This window comes from Mya arenaria, chromosome 11 (genome assembly GCF_026914265.1).
Source record: "Mya arenaria isolate MELC-2E11 chromosome 11, ASM2691426v1".
Classification (NCBI taxonomy): domain Eukaryota; kingdom Metazoa; phylum Mollusca; class Bivalvia; order Myida; family Myidae; genus Mya; species Mya arenaria.
Window position 1 is genome coordinate 59,695,782 of NC_069132.1, and position 21,891 is coordinate 59,717,672.

General features: G+C 32.8%; 1 protein-coding gene across 4 annotated transcripts; it reads left to right on the forward strand.

Moving 5' to 3' along the window:
* The first annotated feature begins 2,448 nt into the window (after positions 1-2,448).
* Positions 2,449-7,597, forward strand: LOC128209958 (tachykinin-like peptides receptor 99D). Of its 4 annotated transcripts, none has more exons than XM_052914234.1 (3): positions 2,449-2,583; positions 2,815-2,920; positions 4,890-7,597. In XM_052914234.1, exon 3 carries the CDS (start codon positions 5,841-5,843, stop codon positions 7,296-7,298), a length of 1,458 nt encoding a protein of 485 aa, XP_052770194.1. In that variant the 5' UTR covers positions 2,449-2,583; positions 2,815-2,920; positions 4,890-5,840; the 3' UTR covers positions 7,299-7,597. The 4 variants fall into 4 exon arrangements, with proteins under 4 accessions (XP_052770194.1, XP_052770193.1, XP_052770196.1 ...); XM_052914233.1 differs by having other exon boundaries at positions 2,473-2,583; positions 2,690-2,920; XM_052914235.1 differs by having other exon boundaries at positions 2,483-2,583; positions 2,801-2,920.
* The last annotated feature ends 14,294 nt before the right edge of the window (positions 7,598-21,891 follow it).

Genomic DNA, 21,891 nt, shown 5'->3' on the forward strand with positions numbered 1-21,891 from the left:
TTCAAACAGGAAAGGTTATAAACGTAACTATCAGCTGTCAGGAGCTTTACTGAACACGTTTCCAATCATTGCAATTAAAAATCCACTTTGTTCCAGGAATGTTGTCTCTGTGTTTTTGTTTATATATATATGTATTAAAACTACAGAAAGAAAAGAGCAAAGCACTTTGATATCTAGAATAATTATTCTAGTATAACAAATCATACTTGTGCGTTATGCAACCTCTCGCCTGCTGAACATGAACGAATGTGTCATACAGTGCAAACATTTTAAGCGTTAAAACGGTCTTTAAGACTATCATGTAAAGAAGTTTATTGCTCTCCTAGCGAATTCATTTACTTGCTGTGATCTCCCAATACAGGTTACTTTTCCTGTATTTCTCCTGATATGTATTGTTTTGTTGAATCATGTCGACAAGATGTCTGTTGCCTCAGGAGAATATTTACACCTCAACTTCCATTCCCTAAATGATCTGCCTTTTGGCAATTGCGGTCATCATCCGATGAACGCAAAATTTTCGGATATGTTCGGATCGCAATTCATTCGTATAACAATATGCATAAAAAATGTTCATCTTACTATTGTATGTACTGTGTCAGCAGGTCCCGTAAACTTTAAATCAACATTTTAGAAGGTTATTTATGAAATGTTAGATGTATTGTTGTCAAAAATGTTTCAATTTTACGTTTAAAAGTGATCTCAAGTGGTGTAGCTTTTCCCGCGTTATTGTGGCGTCATTTGATAAACTATTTCCGGTTACAGTCGGGTCGTTCCATTTACAGAATGTGTAAGAAATGATTACAGAAAGGTTTATTAAATGAATTTAAGTATTGTTTTAACAAGTCTTGAATGAAATAATGAACTACCTGTGTAAATATAAGTAATTAATTGCGGGTTTGATGTCATTATCGGAAATATGAACGCAATTAGGCTGGTCAAAGCACGCGTGGAGTCCTCCTGTAGCAAATTTCCAAATTGCTTTTGCTTTAATAGACTTACAACAACTGTAGCATCAACACTGAGGTGTTTTGTCTTAATGTATAACTCAATGCAACTACAGTTTCAAGGATATAGCTCAATTGTAACCAATATCAAATATAAAGGCACAAGTAAAAAAAAAGATTATAATGCTGTATAAAATCTGAAATTCACAACATTAACACCTTTTAAATTTCGATATTTCACCAAAGCCTCAGGTATTATGTATAAATAGAATCTCTAAGCGGAAGTATAAATGTTTTGTAGGCTTACAGACTTGAAAACACCCACTCATTACTGATGAAAAAGGGGGATCAAATCAAGACAAAACCCTACAGATTTGAAACAAATAGAATTTGCAAAAAATATTCGATGAAGTTTTCCTCTCACAGGACACATTGTACTTGTATAAGTTTTGCCTTTGGTCTTCGCTTTATTCTCTATTATGTATAACAGCACGATCATTCATACACTTTTATATATCAGAACATTAACGTTCATTTAATTACCCAGATCAAAGTAGATTGATGGACATGTACGATTAAAAAAAAACCCACTCCATTTCCCCATAGGCAATTGTCATATTTAAACCGGTCTTGTTAGTAATATAATTATTTCAACGGTCTTACGGAACACGCGAGCAACCATATCCTTGTCTGACTCTATTTAATCATTCATTGTAATATTTTCATATGGAAATATTACAACATATTGTTTTTCTTCTTTGCTTACTAAAATTGTTTCAATAAAATGAGCATTGCTAATAGAATAAGGCTGAAACAAAATAATTACGTTCACACACCCGCATCAAATTGAAAATATCAGCATGTAATTATTCAAGAATACCGTTTTCTAAGACATACAAAACATACAAAGTGAGAGCTGTGCAGTACTCCCTGGTGATTTCGAAACAAGAAGGCATGTGTATAATCGAAATCTAGTATTAGTCTGTTGTCTGTCTTTTAGTCACTAGGCAAATAACCATTTTCGAAGAGCATGTTACGTTAAGAAGTCCTTGCTTTTGTCCAAACCGTCCCACCCTTGGTGCATTTGAGAATGGCAGCAGGTCACTTGCCAGACAATCGGAATTCAACCAGGTACTCTTCTTGTACAACGTGAGAACACTTAGTCGCATCAAGCGACTTACATACTTATTATTGTTATGACTTGTTTCACAATTGTTGTAAAATAAGCATGGTTAAAATAATCAAAACGACAAGGAATCAACGTTAATAAAGCCTCACAGGCACTCTATTTACAAAACAACTCAAATTAACCATTCATCAATCGATTGTACTTATTTTAGAATTGTTAATTTTGGTTGCGCAATTCCTTCAACAAAGACATGAACTCACTAAATATTTAGTTGAGTGAAGCGTTCGCTGATTGTCTATTGATATCGAAATATATTTGCTGCCAATGTTTGAGAGCGTAACTATCAGAGATGCAGAGGATATAAAAGGCTGTTTAGTTCGTTGATCAGTCTCCGAGTGTTTGATAGAATGTGCAGTGAAGGGAATTCGTTCGGAAATATTGATAGCTGGAAAGCAAACAATAATGTGTTTTGAAATGTTAAATTGCTTGACGGATCAACTGTGATTCTATGTAAATATTTAATTATTCTAATGAATGCAAATAATTTGAATATGGCTTTACTGCTTAAATTAGTTTCCTTCACGCGTTTATTTACTTAATTTAAAAATCGTTCTAGACATGGTGAACTCAAACCAGGATTAATTTTAGATTTAATGTGTTTTGAGTATATGTAGATTTCTGATAATATTCCAATGCATGGCTTAGTAATTACGCTTCTTATCTTAAGATTAATGTCATAAGTTAAGGAAATCCTCGAAAAATAAAAAGATAATGATGGAAATAAGTGAGTGACGTGTGTCGTGTGCCCACTTTACTGGAGACTAGGACTACGAAGAAAAAGATTTCGGTAAATATTCTTACAGTGTAACCTAAACTGTTTAAAACGTTCCAACAAATAATGAATATATAACTGTTTCAGCCCATTTTCTGTGGTTTTAAGGTGGTCATATGTCGCCGAAATAGACACAATGCATATCATAGCACTGGTGTCTTTGGCGTCAGTGTCGTGCAAAAAAATACTTACCTTGGCCATAATTTGAGAACCGTTCAAGAATATTCTTAAAGGGAACTTGCAAATCCTGCATCAAATGCACATGTGCAGTAGTCCCCAAAATGCTGTCTTTATTACATGTGAAGTTATGCCCCTTGTCCGACGGAAATTTAACGGACGAGTGATTATATTTGCTCCGCCGCTGTGCTCTTGTAATTGCATTATACAATGTATCTTCAATTGTCTCGTAACGTTTCGATGCTGCAAACTAAATCTTTAGTATTAATGCTATGTCTACTTCAATAAAACATTCATCATTTTATTTGAATGTTCATTTGATTACAGCACAATATCACAATTTTAGCGATACGATAAATTACTAGTCAGTACCTACCATTGACATAGCTTTGATTAATTGTTAAAACGTACCTTTAACTACTCTGGATTATCGAGCTTTTCGAAATTTACACATTTACAACAGTCAACTCTGGCAAATACGTACAACACAATATTTAAAATGTCATTTCTTTTCATAGTTTTCAATGTTATTTCGATGGTCTCCGGAAATAACACAAATAACGAACGTATGTGTATGTATGTGTATATGTACATGATTGTATACGCACACAGGCGTATGTGTGTCCACTCGTGTGCAAGTGTATTGGTGTGTCTGTGTGCGTGTGCGCGTGCTTGTGCATATTGTATTTTAACACACATTAAATCCTCACAAAATACATATAATTGGTACATATTTTTTCTGAAATTGGAAACTGTTTGTTGTTATGTACTCTTTGTGAAGAAATGAATTCTTCTTGTACTGGTAAAAGTTTTATTTTAACTTTAAAACTGCTTTCGATGTGAGATTAGTAATCCTGTGTTTATGCAAAATTTTAGTGATTTATTATCGGGTCGGGTCCCTAGAGTATATTTTTATCAGATCGAACTTATTAACCTTTTTATTGTGTTTCTAACATTCTATGGTATTTATTGCAATTATACAAACATATTGCACATTTAGAAAGAAACGTAGTAATTTACTTTATGATTACAAACGGTTGACATGCCAGATTGTCCTTTAAATTACTTCCTTATCCTTATCTAGAACATCGAAACTGGGCTTATTTCGTTAAAACATTATTTCGTTGTTGTCTATGAACAATACAACTACATTACGTTTATATTAAGATTCACATTTTATATATAGCATGACCCATGATTTGAAAACAACAACAAAAAAACACAAAATTATTTATTTCGTTTCATAAATGGAATATGTCTCAGTAACAGGTATTGCATATGCTGTTTTGTGTTATTTTCATGTTCAATATTTTTATCACTTTAAATTTTCGTGGCTGTTTGATTCGTTTTGTTATAAATATTAAAATGAAAATATTTGTTGTTATTCGGCCACGCTAGTTACCTTTTAAACACTTGATATATTGGTAGTTTCTTTTCTTATTAAGTTTATAATTATGTTCCTCCATGTTTAAATAAACTGTCATTTTGAATTTCAAATGTCTTACTGTTTTGTTGTTCATATCGGCAATTTTGGGTCAGTTTTCAAACCGATGCTTTGTAAAAACAAAACACCACATTTTGTACTTGATATGCCTAGTATAAGGCGTCTCATGTGGGCAGGAAAACAAACCTGGTGAAATGACTGTACGAGCTTTGTGGAATGATAACTTGCTAAAGGGGATATTGTTTTTATAATATTAACTTGAAACTACGTTGTTGCACCTGTTGTATGAAATTACAATTATTATCAGTATTCTAGAAAATGTACTGGGTACTCAAGTTTTCCTGTGTTTAATCTATTTTTCAGGTAAAGGGTCTCGACAGAACACACTATATATCTTCGTTCAAGAAGCTGGCAATTAGTGAAACTTTGATGGAAGCATAATACGAACATTAACATGGATCTTAATTAACACGTTAAAGTAATAGACATGCTGGCGACGTCTTTGAAGAACTCAACTTCAGATTTATATTTTTACAAGATGGATAAGTGTTTTTTCTATGAAGGAAATGAGTTGTTGTGGAGGATTGGAAAACTTAAAAAGAAAGCCTTGAAGATGGGAGTTTTTACAAAATAATCACCTCGTCAGTTATTGAGTAAACAGTTCGTAATTAAATAAGAATTACGATACATATTTCTACTTTAATGGACACTTTTCATCTAACACATAATGTTGCAGATCATTTCATGCTGCTTGTGATGCAGAGGTGTGAAGCAATGCAATATTGTTTACGCGATAATTCACTTTACGCTTTATCTGTACTATCTATTATGAAACTACTGCAATCATATCGATACATAAACACGTGCACGTTTAGATTAGGAAACAAGTGAAAGTGGCATTTTTATGTGAATTAAATTGATTTATGAAACGTTGTTATAATTTGATTTTGTTTATGGCGTTAAGCAAAATAAAAAAAGTGTGTTCTAGATCCAGCACCATCTAAAGGCTAACGAAGAATGCAGATGATGAAGAAAGAATAACAATGCAACTTAAACATTAAATATTCAAGGGTTAACATTACATTTACATCCAGTGTCAGAATGAGTGATGTTGTGGACAAGCAATGAATTTTCAAACAGGAATTATTTTACGACGTACAAAGTATCGTTATATGAAAGTAACGTTATAAGTAATCAACGGTAAACAAGCAGAAACGAAATCATTAAATGCAAAACTCCATGCAAGTTGAATTTATAACACAACATTTATCCGGAAGGTATATGTGTTTTTGTATAAATGTAGCTTTTCATTGAATGAGTACTGACATGAATTGGGAAACACCAGCACTGGCCCACTTTGAGGCTTTGAATGAAACGCTGAAAAACAAATCCAATGACATTGATGAATCGGCGGTAATTGAATCAGTAAACCTACAACAGTTTCAGCTCCAACTTCCGGCAATAATATACACTATCATGTTAATGGTGATTGGAACTCCAGGGAATATCATTGTTTTATATGTGTATTTCTTTAAATGGCGGAAAAGCACATCAAGAATGTTCATCCTATTTCTAACCTCTCTTGATTTGGTAAATTGTGTTACTACCCTCCCCATGGAGATATTTATTATGAGATATTCGGTAATGTTAGACATACCCTGGCTGTGTAAAATATCTAGGTTTTCAACTTATACCATGAATAGTTCATCAGCATTAATTTTGGTAGCGATTGCCGTTGACAGGTATCGGCGTATTTGTAGACCACACGGTCCACAATTCAGTGCGAAGGCTTCGAAGTACATTAGCATTTGCTGTATTGTCTTCGCGTTGTCTTTAACATGGCCCTCATTACTGTTTTATGGCACTCGTAGTGTAAAACTAGGAAATGTCGAAGGAAAGTCTTGTTTATTGGAGAACAAATTCGATGAGTCCGTATATCCCCATGTTTATTTCGTGGCGATGATGGCAATTACTGTCGTTATTTTCACGACATTGTCAGTGTTTTACTATTTTGTTGGCATTCAAGTTTATCGACATAGAAAGATGAGATTGACTAGAAAACGAGAACAAATAGCTAATCAAACCTTAGTAATACGTGAACCTACCGTCAGTAAAGATGAAACCGTGCTGAAAGATTCACGATTAAAAGACGTTATGAAGACTACGGTGGAGCAGTCAGAAAATCGGCGAATTGAAAATAATCACAATGGAACCTCAATCGAACCTCAACCACAAAATTGCATAGAGTTATTGACTCTACCTCCTGTTGGAGCGTCTAATAACGATATGTCGGTTGTAACTTTAGACGCAAACTCGGTAAACAGTGACAATAGACTAACCTTTCGATCCACTCCGGATATGCAACGAAAATCTAGCTATGAACAGGAAAGACAAATACACAATAGAAACGGATGTCCCAAGAAGAACATGAATTTGCGAGACTCTCTTTCTAAATCAAACGGCTCTCAGTGCATTCATTTACGGGTCCGCATTGGGCGGTCGACTTTAATGTTGTTTCTCATCACTTTAGCGTACATCGCTAGTTTCTTACCATTCTATGTGATAGCTATTATTCGCCAAACGGACAGTTCTTTTGTATCACACATGGACATTGATGGCTATATGGCTTACCATGTGTGTTTGAGGTCTTACTTATTGTCAAGTGCAATTAATCCAATTATATACTCTTTCTGTAATTCTCAATTCAGGACATTCTGTTTCAATATGATGAAGAAGCAAACTCGTCCAAGCAGTAGCAAAAACCTGTTATAACATTTGCAATTCTATTTTAAGTACATTTTGCTTGACTATTACCAAATAAACCACCTGAATCTTTACATAATAGACGATTTTTTAAATTCAATTTTAGAGCAGTTCGAATTATAATTTAGAAGTTTTCAAAACACAGGATTAGTATTGCGACCTTCTTGAGTCAATATACAGATATTTTTTTAAACGTCTAACTAGCTGGTTTTTCTATTATTTATATGTATTTATATCAAGCGGTCAATATTTTGTTGTTGTTTTTGCTGGCATATTTGTCAAACGCTACAATAAAATCTTTTCTAAAGTTTAAACAGTTTTATTTTGTTATTGTAATATGTTATGATGTGGTCCGACAGTAAACAAGAAGTTAATTACACGAGACAGTGCGTATTTCTTCAACATTTAAAGAGGCTCTTTGTTATTTTATTTGCGTCTGCGTTAGTCCGTATATTTTTTATCGTGCGATGTATCAACAGGATCAGGACCAATAATGCAATTAATTCCACAATAAATATGTTCACGTAAAATGTTTTTGTAAAACATAAATCAGTGAACACAATAAAGACAATGATATAAGTCAAAGATGGCCCTTGATCATTGAAAATATTCTGCATGTATACATGGCGATTGATTATAAAAAGGAGGATGTCAGCTGCTAAATTGTACACGCTTTCAAACCTTGCAATTAAAAAACCAATTGCTTCCAGGAATGGTTTCCCATTGTTGCGCTGTCATAGATATGTACTAATGTATCGCTACAATTAAAACTTCAGATAGGAACAAGCATATCTGCCAAACTCTTTATAAAGAGTAGCGTTAAGGGCGCCATACATATACGCAACGAGACAAAACATTCAACAAGTCAACATTTACTGAACGAGACACAAAATGTAATAATACAACATTCACTCAACGAGACATGCAATACAACTGGCAAACCTACATTGAATGAGAACAACAATGTCTTCAGACAATATTCTGACAATATATGAGCGAAAACGAAGACAAATGCATAATGGAATAGAAAACAATCTAAAAGTATGCATGTCCTTATATGCAGCATTCCATAGTTAACAAAGATAATCTTGCCTTTGATCTTTTGATAATGATAGTTTATTTTCCTTTGCATACAAAACGATACAATAACGACGTGCATTGTAAACGTAAGTTGAGCTTGTGATGTTCGTCTACATTCCATTGGTCACGTGATCGCGAAAACTTACTTCTTTTATATCAACAAAAATATATATTTTTGTAAAAAAAGCCGTTTTGTTTAAATCTTCTCAGTATCCATGAATGTTTGTAACACAACCTGTTACATCATCACGATCAGTTGTCGGCGAAAGAATACCTAATATAATATAAATATATATAAATATTATAAATAGAGACTCCTAGGTTAGTTCCGTGGATAGAGAAAGATCACTTGGCAAGGAGGAGGAATTTATCGTGTAAGCCGAGCCAGATAAACTTTCTCCATCCACGGCTCTAACCTAGTATTATATTTATCCTGTTACTTTGTTTATTCTAAAAAGATAGGTTATCTTAATATTAACAAGTGCCTTTTAAAAAGGGGGACAAGTGTTTTTCCCTGTTGGCACCGGCACACTAGGAACCTATGTGTATATGTGCCATAAAAATAGTTTTCTAAACTTTTTAATTTTATTCAATACGTTTTCTAGTCAAAGTAATTGCAATTAAACACGTCAATATCTATTCATAACAAACAACATTCTAAAAGTACATAAACATGGATCTGTCACCAAAATTTATCTGATGATGTAACAATTATTGCGAGAGTCACATACTACCCTGGTATAGTACACATGTCATGGCTCAAGATCACGAGTGTTAACAAACAATCACTGCATGTTAAATGGAGTTAATTCATGTTGATGCACTGGCAAAGAGAGAAATCATTTTTGTTGTAAGTGAGATTTTGTAATTCACCACGGAAATTGAATTAACTATCGTTGAATGCTGTATTGTTTTTTAGGGTGCGTGGATGGTGTAAATGTTCATGTAGATTTTATGGCCGATTTTCTTTGCTAGTGTCATTATTATGCAGAGCAGTTGGACTTTCTGTGCGAATGATTGTTGAGTTCAGTTGTTGGCGGACTATTGATAAGATACTGAAACATTATATGTGTTTATAATATTATTATTCATTATGAGTATTTAAGTCGATATTGTGTGTCCTTGGTAAGGCAAAGAAATCGTTTAACAATTCTGTGTTTAAAATTCGTTTACATATTCCAATGCATTGGCGCCGTAAAATTTGGGAAACGTTTTTGTTCAAAATTACCCAAACAATGATATTGCAAAAATAATCGCTATACTGTGTAGTTACTCGTAAACAATATTATGGTAACATCTAAGAGGTTACAAAGCAAGTGGCATTTTTTAAAGCGTTTTAATCGGATTTTATGACGATCAGGTGAAGCAATTCCTAGCTAAGGCATTGGCATTACCTACTATGAACGTTTCTATGGAACTATAGCTGTGAGTAGGTCTTCCAATATTCTTGTTCATTGTACTTTTTGTTTTATTTTCTAATCAGGTTGACAGACTACCTGTTTCCTCCCGGAGACGGAAACATGTTGTTTTGCTGTATTGATAGTTTTTATCACTTTTGTCAAGTATGTTATAGGTAATATCATTTATCAACAGGAACAATCCTATCGATGAAATGAATCCCAAAGTAATCCCAAAAAGGAATTGCTCACGTCAAAAACATCACTGACTCTCATCAGGTATGATGTAAATTGCAAATGTTATGAACATAGATATCAGCTGTCAGGTGCATAATTTTACACGTTTTTAAATATTGCAATTGAGAAACCACTTTATTCCAGGAATCTTGTCTCAGTGTTAATCTGTAAAAGCAGTATAGTATATCGCTTAAATTCAAATAAGAGCATGGAACGACCACCACACTCAAACCTCTTAACAGACGCTTGATAAAAACCGCCAACGAATACACACAGCAACCAGACACATAATGACACAACAAAACATTCATACATCAAGACAAACATTACACAAAACCAGTACAAAAATGCTATCAGACGAAATAATCTCCAGCAGTAAATTAATTGCACGATACGCCAAACACACAACAACACTAAAAAGCACAATACAATATGCACTCATCACGACTTACAAACACAAACCATGCCTCAACACAACACAATCACAACGAAACAAACAATGCCAACAGACAATTTAAATCATCGACACAATACAAACTATACTCAACGATGAAAACTCTGCAATACGACAACAAGACAATATACACTCAGCGAGAAAATTATCACCACAAGACAAGATACTTTCAGCCAGGAAAACATTGCTACAAGCTTACATACACTTAGCGAGGCAGATATTACCACAAGACAAGATATATTCAACGAGACAAACATTACCACAAGACAACACACGTTCAGCGAGACAATCATTACCACAAGACAACATACACTCAGCGAGACAAACATTGCCACAAGACAAGATACATTCAGCCAGGAAAACATTACCACAAGACAACACACATTCAGCGAGGCAAACATAACTTCAAGCTTACAATCACTTAGCGAGGCAGATATTACCACAAGACACGTTACCTTCAGCGAGGCAAACATTACTACAAGCGAACATACACTTAGCGAGGCAGATATTACCACTACCAACATACTCTCAGCGAGACAAACATTACCACAATACAAGATACATTCAGCGAGGCAAACATTACTACAAGCTTACATACACTTAGCTAAGCAGATATTACCACTACCAACATATACTCAGCGAGACAAGCATTACAACAATACAAGATAAACTTAGCGAGGCAAATATTACCACTTCACACATACACTCAGCGAGACAAACATTACCACAATACAGGATACACTCAGCGAGACAAACATTACCACAATACAAGATACACACATCGAGACAAACATTACCACAAGCCAACATACACTCAGCGAGACAAACATTGCCACAATACAAGATACACACAGCGAGACAAACATTACCACAATACAACATACACTCAGCGAGACAAACATTACCACAATACAAGATACACTCAGCGAGACAAACATTACCACAATACAACATACACTCAGCGAGACAAACATCACCACAATACAAGATACAATCAGCGAGACAGACATTACCACAAGCCATCATTTACTCAGCGAGACACATAATAATACATGACAACACACTTCCAGCGATGCAAATAATGCCACAAGCCAAATTACAATCAACAAGCAATCAATGCAACAAGACCACCTGCACTCAACGAGACAAGCAATTCCACTAGAAAAAAAACATTCAACGATTTTCTCGATGCAATAACACAACAAACACTCCACAAACTTGCTGTAATACCGTATTTAGTACAATTAGCGGTGTATAAATGCCAGTGAAACAGTACACAATGATTTTCTCAAAGCAATACATTATAATATATGTTTTTATTATCGGACTAGAGATGAAAAAGGTTACTTAAATTAATATATGTTTAGAATATAAATCGTCTAAACGGTTACCTGTTGATTTTCCTCGGGCATGGCTTAATGAACTTTCAAACAAAATAATCCAAAAAACCGTTTTACAATAAAACGTAGATAAATATACTTTTTTCCGTCAATACATGACGAGAAAAACAAACATACCATACAAAACATAACACGAAATGTTCAATTTACATTGAACAACTACGACTTCATCAGGAATATATATAAATAAATATATATATACAGTTGTTGATATATATTGCATAATATGTTTCAATATTATGTATCAATATTGGACCTTATAATTTCTATTTATTTATGGATTATTTATGAAAACGATGATTTAACATTTTAGGTGAAACTGAGGAACTTTTGAAGAATTATCCAGAACACGATATTTGAGATTTGGATCTCCAAAACATTATAATTCCAATAAAAAACTAATTCAATAATCAAAACAATCTGTGCAGAATGAGATAAAGAAAAGAGAATGATAAGGTGACGGAAGTTCGAGCCTAGTTTAAGTGATTTGGAGAAATATTCCAGAATGTTAGAAAATGAATTTCTTGATTCAAATCAGTGTCAAAAATACTTAAGCCTGTGTTACAAGGGTCATAAATTGAAAATAATAAAGCTAGAATAACACCCACATGGTAGACATGTTTTCTTAAATGTGTACCAAGTTTCATATGAGTATCTTGGTCTGTGTTTAATGTGATAAAATTATCACAAGAGCTAGGCTTTCTTCAACACGAGAAAACAGAAAATAACTCATCTATTATTTATGATGTAGTTATTCATTTTTAAGTCAAACATATTATATGGATCCGGTTATCTTAATTTAAAATATATAACTTCAGTAATATTGCTTTTTTTGCTTTAAAAAGAAACAAAAATAATGTTGATATCTACCATGAACTAAAATAAAACGGTACAGGAAAAAGAAAAAAAACGTTCACAAACATGTGCATGCATGATATAAAAAAGTTGAACACAATTGAAATACAATATGATTATGAATAAGGGGAATTCATTGAAAGTTTAGTTCCTTTAAGGAAATGATACATTTACATGAATACACATTCCAAATCCATGTTCATAGATTTTTAACTTGAGAACAGAAATCTAAATGAGAAGACATTAGCACTGACAGTAAAATTTTAATCGAGCATACAGATGTATGTGAAATATAATTGAAGTGATAGAAATAAAGCACATATAAATTCAGTAAAATAATTACCACATAAGTATATCAGTCAAATAATAACAGTACATTCAGATTTTGGAGCATTTTTTTTTCAATACATTTATATTTGTTAATAAAACATTGTTCAGCAAGAAGCACAAGAAGTGCATCAATTTTATTATATTTAATATCGACTTCGAATATTTTAGCATCAATAACAGATTTCGATTTCAGTGAAATATTTACAGCACATAAATAATTATCAATGAAACATTCATAAACAAGAGCTTCAGCTATAATGTATATTTGTTCTGGTACTTGACTTAACAAATGTGTGTTATCATATTGATCTAATTATTCAAACAGCTTCACGTGAAGTCATTCATTTTATTTTGATGAAATTGATTTGAAAAGAAACAGTCGAGAAAATATAAATCCAGCATACAAAGCCCGCACTAGTTTCGGGATTTCGATTAAAATGCAGTATTTGTTTTATCTAGAGACATTTACTATTTAAACAAAAATATAAATAACCCATACGAACTTTTCACAAGGGTCTATATTAAGACAATGATGAACAGCAAACTTTTCCCGCCTTGGCGCGTCCCTTGTCGTACCGGGATTCAGCGAGACATATTTCCCTGGTAACGGATGTCACTTATCATGTTTATGTTTATAGAGCAAATAGCTTGTTAAGTCATTAATTTTATAGTCGTATATTAGTTTATTAAACATTCAATTGTGCAAGACTACATCAAATGATGATCAATTAATGTCTTTGTTTTTCTGAAGTTACAATAGTATTCTACTAGTTATTATGTTTACTTAGAAAAATAGTACCGATCACTATCTTTGTATCTACTGGATATTTGTACAAACCTAGTTTATTTGCAGGCCCAAACGAAACTTCTAAAGTACCTTAACACACGATCAAGCTAAGCTCATTATTTTTGAGGACAATAATTTGAGTCACATTTACTTATTTAAGAGAATTTTGAATTAGCTTCATGATATTCACAATTATATATTTGTCATTGATCAAGAGCATTGCGCCTACTAGAGTGACTTAGTATAAGTATTCATTACTTTCTTCACAATCATTGTTAAATATATACTGCTCAAATAAAGCCTTTTGTTGCTGACGCTAGTTTAACAAATAAAAACACAGTTTGAAAATAAACAGAGAGAGAGAGAGAGAGAGTGAGAGGGGATAAAGGATGAATGATAAATTTCAAGCAGAACAATTTGTAATAAAGATTTTGCGCCCGTTTATTGGGCTATAAATCTTAAAACGCAGACATTAGAAATTCCTCGACACTTTCAACACCATTGAATTATAAGTTACCACTACTGTTATAATTAATTTTACAGTATTACGGGTTCTTAGACGAGTTCGTTACTTTTGAAGAAACATCATTATACTTACTGTTAAATGCCATATATTTTTGTGTGGTCGGGCACTTAATATGTAGATGTTTTAATTAAAAGTAAAGGGCAAAGGTTAACCCGTCGACACTTGTTTTCGTCTCATAACCACCTGTCTGTTTATATGAAAGTTAACGTTCACTGTTGGCAGCAACATAAAGCAGACATTATTGAAGCTTTCATATAAATCTGTATTAGTTACTTCATAAATTCACTTTATATATATAAAATATTTGATGGTGTATAAATCATACATTTATAACTTATTACGTTATAAATCAGAGATGCTATGCAAAAAAGGGTTTTATCAGAATATTGTAAAATTGCTTTACCGCATACTCGAGGAGTTCTTCTGTAATCTAAATATTTCAAGCAACATACATGTTTTTTGCTGTAAACGTTTTGATTTAGATATCAAAAGAAATGTTCAAAGGAAAAACAATCATCCTCAAAAGTCCTTTATTTGAATACGGCTGAAGTTAAAAGAACGTGCCAGCTTACCGGCCGTTTCTTTTGAACAAATATCATATAATTTGTCATTTTGTCTGATTGGTATAGTTTCTCATTCTTCAAAACATAATTAGAGCAAACGGGTATTTCATGCTTTTTATAGTATTTTATTTCAAAGAAACACTATATATTTTAAAGTTATCTAACAAAGTTAAGTAAATAATATCTAAGTGACAATAGTTGAAAACTTCTTAATGTGTGTTATACAATTCAATGTTCGCCAATTAAAACTGTTTAAACGACAGTTGTTTAAGAATAAAGATGTAAATTAACGGACATAAACATTCTATTACGGAAAGATGTTAACGTAAAAACATCAATTAGCGAAACTGTTAAGTTGTTCTTGGTATGAAACATTCCCCATTTTTCTGATTCCTGATATTGACCTAAAATGTAGAATATTAAAACTATATCGTTTACCTTGGATCGCCTTTAAGGTGTTTGTGACATTAATTAAAAATAACAAATTTGCTGCGTCCTAAATCTTATGTAACGCTTCAGCGGAGTTTCAATGGAAAGCTACGTCTTGAATATGTTTTACATTTAAACATTGTACTTGTAGTACGTGAGATGTTTTTTCTAAGACAGTTATATTACGACATTTTTATTTATGTTAAAAACAATTATCAGAGATCTGTTTTAATAAAGATTTTTTAATTCAAGTCTTAAATTGATAGTTTCTTGGTATCATAGTTTGTATATTGTTTTACATTTTTTGTTAACTTAAACATAGCCATTTTATAAAAGCAACATCACGGTGACGAAAAACAAAACAAATAAATGCGTTGTTATTTGTGACTTTTATCCCTAAGTGTTGACTAAAATCTTTTTAATAGGGCGCCAGGGGTCTACATGTCTCAGATTCGCGGAAGCTCAGCAAATAAACAATAAAGTCTGGTGTACACTTGGAATATAAACAAAATCCCCACTCACATAAAGGAAGGTTTAAATAAAAACGCGTTTATGTGAGTGGGGATTGCCAAACACATAAAGTAATGTTTAAAATAAAAATGCGTTTATGTTTTTGGTGTGGAAAGCTTTCCAAAGAAATAATCGAACAAGTTATCGTTTAAAAACCGTTCGCACTTTCAAACGCATTAGCACCGTAACATTTTGAATACGGGTTTGTTCAAAGTAACTCAAACAATGATATTTCGAAATGAATCAATAACTAAATGTTTATTTATAAATAAAAAATGATGAAGTATATTTCGTTAAATAATTAGAACTTGGGACGTTCCATTCCAAAAGAAGAATCTTTTAAGTCTTTGCTGCGAAGATTCTCTTTAAACTTGTTCTTATTGTGCCGCTGATACTCACATCACTAATATTTCACATTATGCTATCTTAAATGCCATCCTTAAATTAGGATGTTTATAATGTACACCTATATAGACGAGGTTTTCAAGAAAAAACAAATCAGACGTGTTAGTTTCGCAAGCTCTCTATTGCTGAACATACCTGGATAAATATGTCATACATTTCAAACATTTTATGCGTTTGAATCGTGTTGTTGAGACAGTTGTACGGTAACGTATTGTGATACTATCTATTCCTTGACTTGCTTTGAACAATTATCGAATAATCGAATACGTGTTTGTTCAAAGTGACTTAAACAATGATATTTCAAAATTATTATAATATGCGTTTGTATCGTGTTTTTGAGACGGTCAAGTACGGAAACGTACTTTGATACTAGCTGTTCTTTGACTAGCTTTGAACAGGTCTCTCTAAATACATATATGTGTACTTTTTCGTAATAACTATTTTTTTTAAATTACGTGACAGGTTGTCTAAGTTCAGGGGTTTGAAACATGTGCGAATAAGAGTCGGCAAACAAACGTCAGCGATATTCACCGATATCTTATTGTTGTGAGGGAGACCGGAGATCCCGGAGAAAACCCACTTGTCCGGCTTGGTGACCAATACTAAACTTACAAGCCGGGAATCTCGCCTAGGTGAGGAGAGAGTGCGTTAACCACTGCGCTAACCGGACAACCGATGTTTTACTGTTAAAATAAATTCTGCCGATTGCCGGAGTTGAATCGGGTCCGCCTTCTCAGTACAATAATGTTTGATAGCTGTCGAGATCAAACGTCCATGTAGGCTTCTGCAACTGTAAAGTAATTGAACAACATTCGAGTATAACATGCGAATTCATTGGAAAAAAATATTTGTTTCTCATGCCTCATGCATATTTATCAAGACTATTCTTTAGAAAGGCATGTAAAAAGTGTGACGAAAGAAATTGCCGTGTTTGCCGACAATGAACACAATGGTACAAAACAGCTCATATAAAGCAGTTCATTCTTTTAATAATTCAGGTATTGGGTGGAGTAAAATGATACCGTTCCCTTAAACATCCGCGTTAGCGATATCGCTTTGACTAATACGGTTTCCAGTCTGATGGTATGTGAGTCTGGTTTGTAGTCACCAATCCGGATAAATGGGTTAGCTGTAACATCGTGCCAACGAGAGTGATAATTATATAATGCTGTTATTACTTGTTTCTCAATCGTTAAAAAATAAATAATTTTCAAACTAACGCTTATATATCATTAAGAATATATCCGGTACTTCTATTCGCCTTTTATTGGACGCACTTTCGTTAACAAACTTTAAATAATCAAAATAGTGAGCCGAATCGCATTGTTATGCATGTTTGAGATCAAGACGTTTATGTTTTGTCAAAGATTCTTTAAAATAAGATGTGAACGTTATGCCCTGCATAAATCTTTCTTATTTCATCTCGTTCGTGATTGCTTATGGTCTCAGTGAAACTAGATTTTAATGATGGAATTGGCTTTTAGTCCGGCTGTACATGTTTATTACAATAAGCAATAAATACAGTGATACACTTTTGTTTCAATTGTAAATGTTTAATATCTTAAATCTAAAATGATATTCGACAGTTGAAGCATTATTGATCGTGGCGCTATCCCAACAGCTAATGCATTTGTTACACAATTGTATATCGATAATAATCACATACAATAGCCATGGATATTGAACTTGTGTTTGGAAGTTCGGAAGACATCAAAATTATGTAATGTCATGATATCTGAACACACCCTCACAATGAACGAATATTTCACAATACAAAAACAAACAAAAATTGCCAAAATATAGCCATGACTCTAACAATGTCGTAAGAGTTATTCGATAAAATTAGAAAAAGAATGTGTATCAAAACACTTCTATTTATTATTTCAAAGAAAAGAGCAGAGATAAAATAATCCATGGCCACTTGACATCATCTATGTTTTTTATGCTAAGGTAGGAGTTTACTTATGAACAGTAATTATCAAAATATTACGGGGGAACGGGATTTCCACTTGCTTTTATATTTACTTGCGAGCAGACTTTCTCAATACATTACAAGGATTGGGGAAACATGTTTTCATGGTATCTTGTGTATATATTACGAGGTATCGGGGGAATCGCTTGTTTTCAAGGTAATTTGCGAACAAGCATTATTATCTTTCCTGGGATGAAGCATTGGTATTTCTGACGGTTTAACATCTTTTATAAAAAAAAAAAAACAACTGTGTGTTACAATGAAACTGGAGGCCCGATACCAGAAGCCAAATTTAACAAGGATCAACGTAATGGCACACGTTTTAAACGTAAAATACCCAAAATGCTCTATGGAACCTGAAATACTCATAAACAACACTTTATTGTATCAATATTCCACAAATGTATTATGTATTAAGTACCAACACAATCCCTAAGTATGAATGTTTTTTAGGCTTACAGAATTGAAACACAACAACACTCTTAAACTGATAAAGAATGGAAAACAAATCATGGTACCAACCGAGAGGCCTGAAGCAAAACAAACAGCAAAAGCCATTCGGTAGACGTAAATTTCTAAAAAGACACACTGTACGGCTACTAGGCTTGCAAGTGATCTTCGTTTCGTACTCTTTTCTTTCAAACAGGACGATCATTAATATATTTTCATATACCAGAACTCGTATTATCCAGATCAAAGTAGGTTGATTTATTTGTACGATTTAGAAATACAACCCACTATCCATCGGCATTTACCATATTATGGGAGGCTGATGTCAGTCCTATACCATTTCTGTTATCAGTTATAATTAGTTAGAGGATCTTACCATAACGGTACACGCAAATTCTTACTGAACTCCATAAAATAAATCAGAGCAATTGTCTCATTTTGAAATGATTTAGACATGTTAATTTTCTTCTCTGATAACTACAAGGTTTTCCATTAAACGAACACTGTTAATGACTGTCTAGTAATTGAACTGAAAAAAACTCACAGCCGCCTCCAATTGATAATATCAGCATGTCATTAATTATTCCATATTAACGTCGAATCATATGAACATAGCTTGTAAAGAAATTACAATATAATACCGCCAGGTAATTTCGAACAAAAGGGTCTGTGTATAACCAAACTCGCGTATTAGCATACTTATGTCGCGAGGCTTTTATCTTATTTGCAAATGATCAAATGCAAGTGCTTTCGTATTGCGTTGGCAGACGCTAAAAGTACAAATCGTGTTTCTCATTTGTGTGAAAATGTTTTTGACTTATTTGCACATTAAGGAAGACGAAGGTACGCCTCCTCGTAAGTTTGCTGCGTTAAAAAATCCATTAATATACGCCAGTCCCAGCAATATAAGTTATTGAACGGAAATTGTTTTTCTAACATAATTAAATACAAGGCACATAAACTCGGAAGCTTGCTCATGCTTGATTCATAAGGAATGCGAGTATTTATAAACAGTATTATTTTCCCTCAAGTACTAAAGTATGTAAATATCTTCTAATAAATATACAAATGAGTAAGGGCATGGCATATATCTTGGAGATTTATAGCCCAACATTTAACTAGAAAAATAGACGTTCCCCCTGATCAGAAAGGAATAGCGCCTTTGATAATATTTATGCTTGTGTATCCCGAAAGAGTGCTCATTTTTGCTACACCTTCTTATAATCTAGCATATTTTATTTCAAATTTCACGTATCAGTCTTCATAAAATATGTTTACTGTTCAAAACGGATACTTATTGTTAAACAATTTGTAATATATGGTGTAATAAATTAAATTACTAAAATGTCATTCAAAAGGCAATTTATTTAAATCAGATACCAGACGGATTCACCTTGAGCAATTGTTTGTCTGCAAAACTTTTCTCTTACATCGGTGGTTGAAAGCAGATTTCAAACAAAGATTCCGTTATTACGTGATACGTAATAACAACCTGATCATTTATCTTGATCTCTTGAAAAAACATTTAAAAAGACTTCTATAACGCCCATAAATTTATATAGAAGAAGGCGTAACCATTTAACTTCTTCAAACGAATTTAAAAAAGGTTTTTTTTATAGATAACAGATTATTGTTATTTTGTGATTGATATCATCTGAATATGAATTCTACGTGAAAATGAAACACTTAATTAACCATGGTTTTAATTACCCATTCAGTGTCTGTAAGTCATTAACCTTGTGCCTGTAAATGCGGTTTTTATGAGATGTTTGATTGAAAATTAAGTCAAAACATGGTTTTCCTTTTTAAACAAACAAGAATTGCAAATGATAATCTCGCCTTTGGTCTTCAGTTAGTCAGCTTGATCATTTACAAAAATACATTTTCGAAAAGCACGTTAGAATATACTGTGAAGTAATATAATGTTTATGCACGAAGTTTCTACTCGATATTGCTAAAAGCTATAAAATGCTTATCTTATAAATAATGCAATAAAAATAAAACACGATATGATCCTATCTTTTCTTCTAAGATTATACGTTAACATTATTAATAGAATAATAGTTTCTTATGTTTCCCAAGCACATTCAATGGAATTAAATGATAACACATTCATTTAGTATCATGAATTAATCACAACTGTTGTATCCGTATTTTCGGCTTTCAACTAACCCTCACGTTTTTCCTCGGTGATGAAATGATAAGGACCGTTCATTCAAGGCCGATTTCGAGATAATATCAAATTAATAAGTTTCAATTCTGATTCCTGATATTGACCTAAAACGTAGAATATTATAACAATATCGTTTTAACTTTGACTATTGACGAAATTCAAAAGTTGTTTATTGGAGCGCCTTAACGCTGTTTGCGACAACGACTTTAAGTCAGGCTCATTGGTTTACAAAGTAAAATATTGCTTCATCTTGTATGACATAAAACGCGTCATTAAGTTACAATGAAGAAATATGCCTGGAATATGTTTTACATGTATACATTGTATTTGTAGTACGTAAGATGTTTTATGTGAATCAGTTCTTTTAAGACATTTTAATCTATAATAAAACATAATGATCAGAGTATTGTTTTAATAAATATCAGTTTTGAATTGAAGTCTTAAATTGAAATCGTCTTAATTTCATAGTGTCATTATTGTATAACATATTTGGGTGACTTAAACTTAGCCATTTTAAAAAAGCAACATCACCGAAAACTAATTAATGAGTTGTTAATTGTAACTTTTGTCAATATCAAATATTATCAATGTGTTTACTAAACTCTTTTTTAAACGGGCGCCTTGGGTCTACACGTCTCCTATTCGCTGAAACTCAGGAAATATACGATAAAGTCAATTATTCACTTGAAAATAAGCCATTTTCACACTCACATAAACGCATTTCTATTTTAAACATTCTTTATGTTTTTGGTAAGGCAAGCTTTTCAACGGAATAATCTAACAAGTTAAAGGCCTAGTTTGAGTTGTCATACAGTGCAAACATTTTAAGCGTTTGAATTGTGTTTTTGAGACGATCAAGTACGGCAATGTAATGCGTTTATACTAGCTATTCTTTGACTTGTTTTGAACAATTCTCTCAAAATACAGATATGTGTACTTTTCGTTGTTATTGTTTTGTTGAATTATGTTGACAGGTTGCATATGGCCTATTGAGAGAATAACATTTGCGAATATTAGTTTGCAAAAGAATTGCA

Coding starts and splice junctions, on each gene's coding strand:
- LOC128209958 (XM_052914234.1), top strand. CDS start 5,841: ATGAGTACTGACATGAATTGGGAAACACCAGCACTGGCCCACTTTGAG.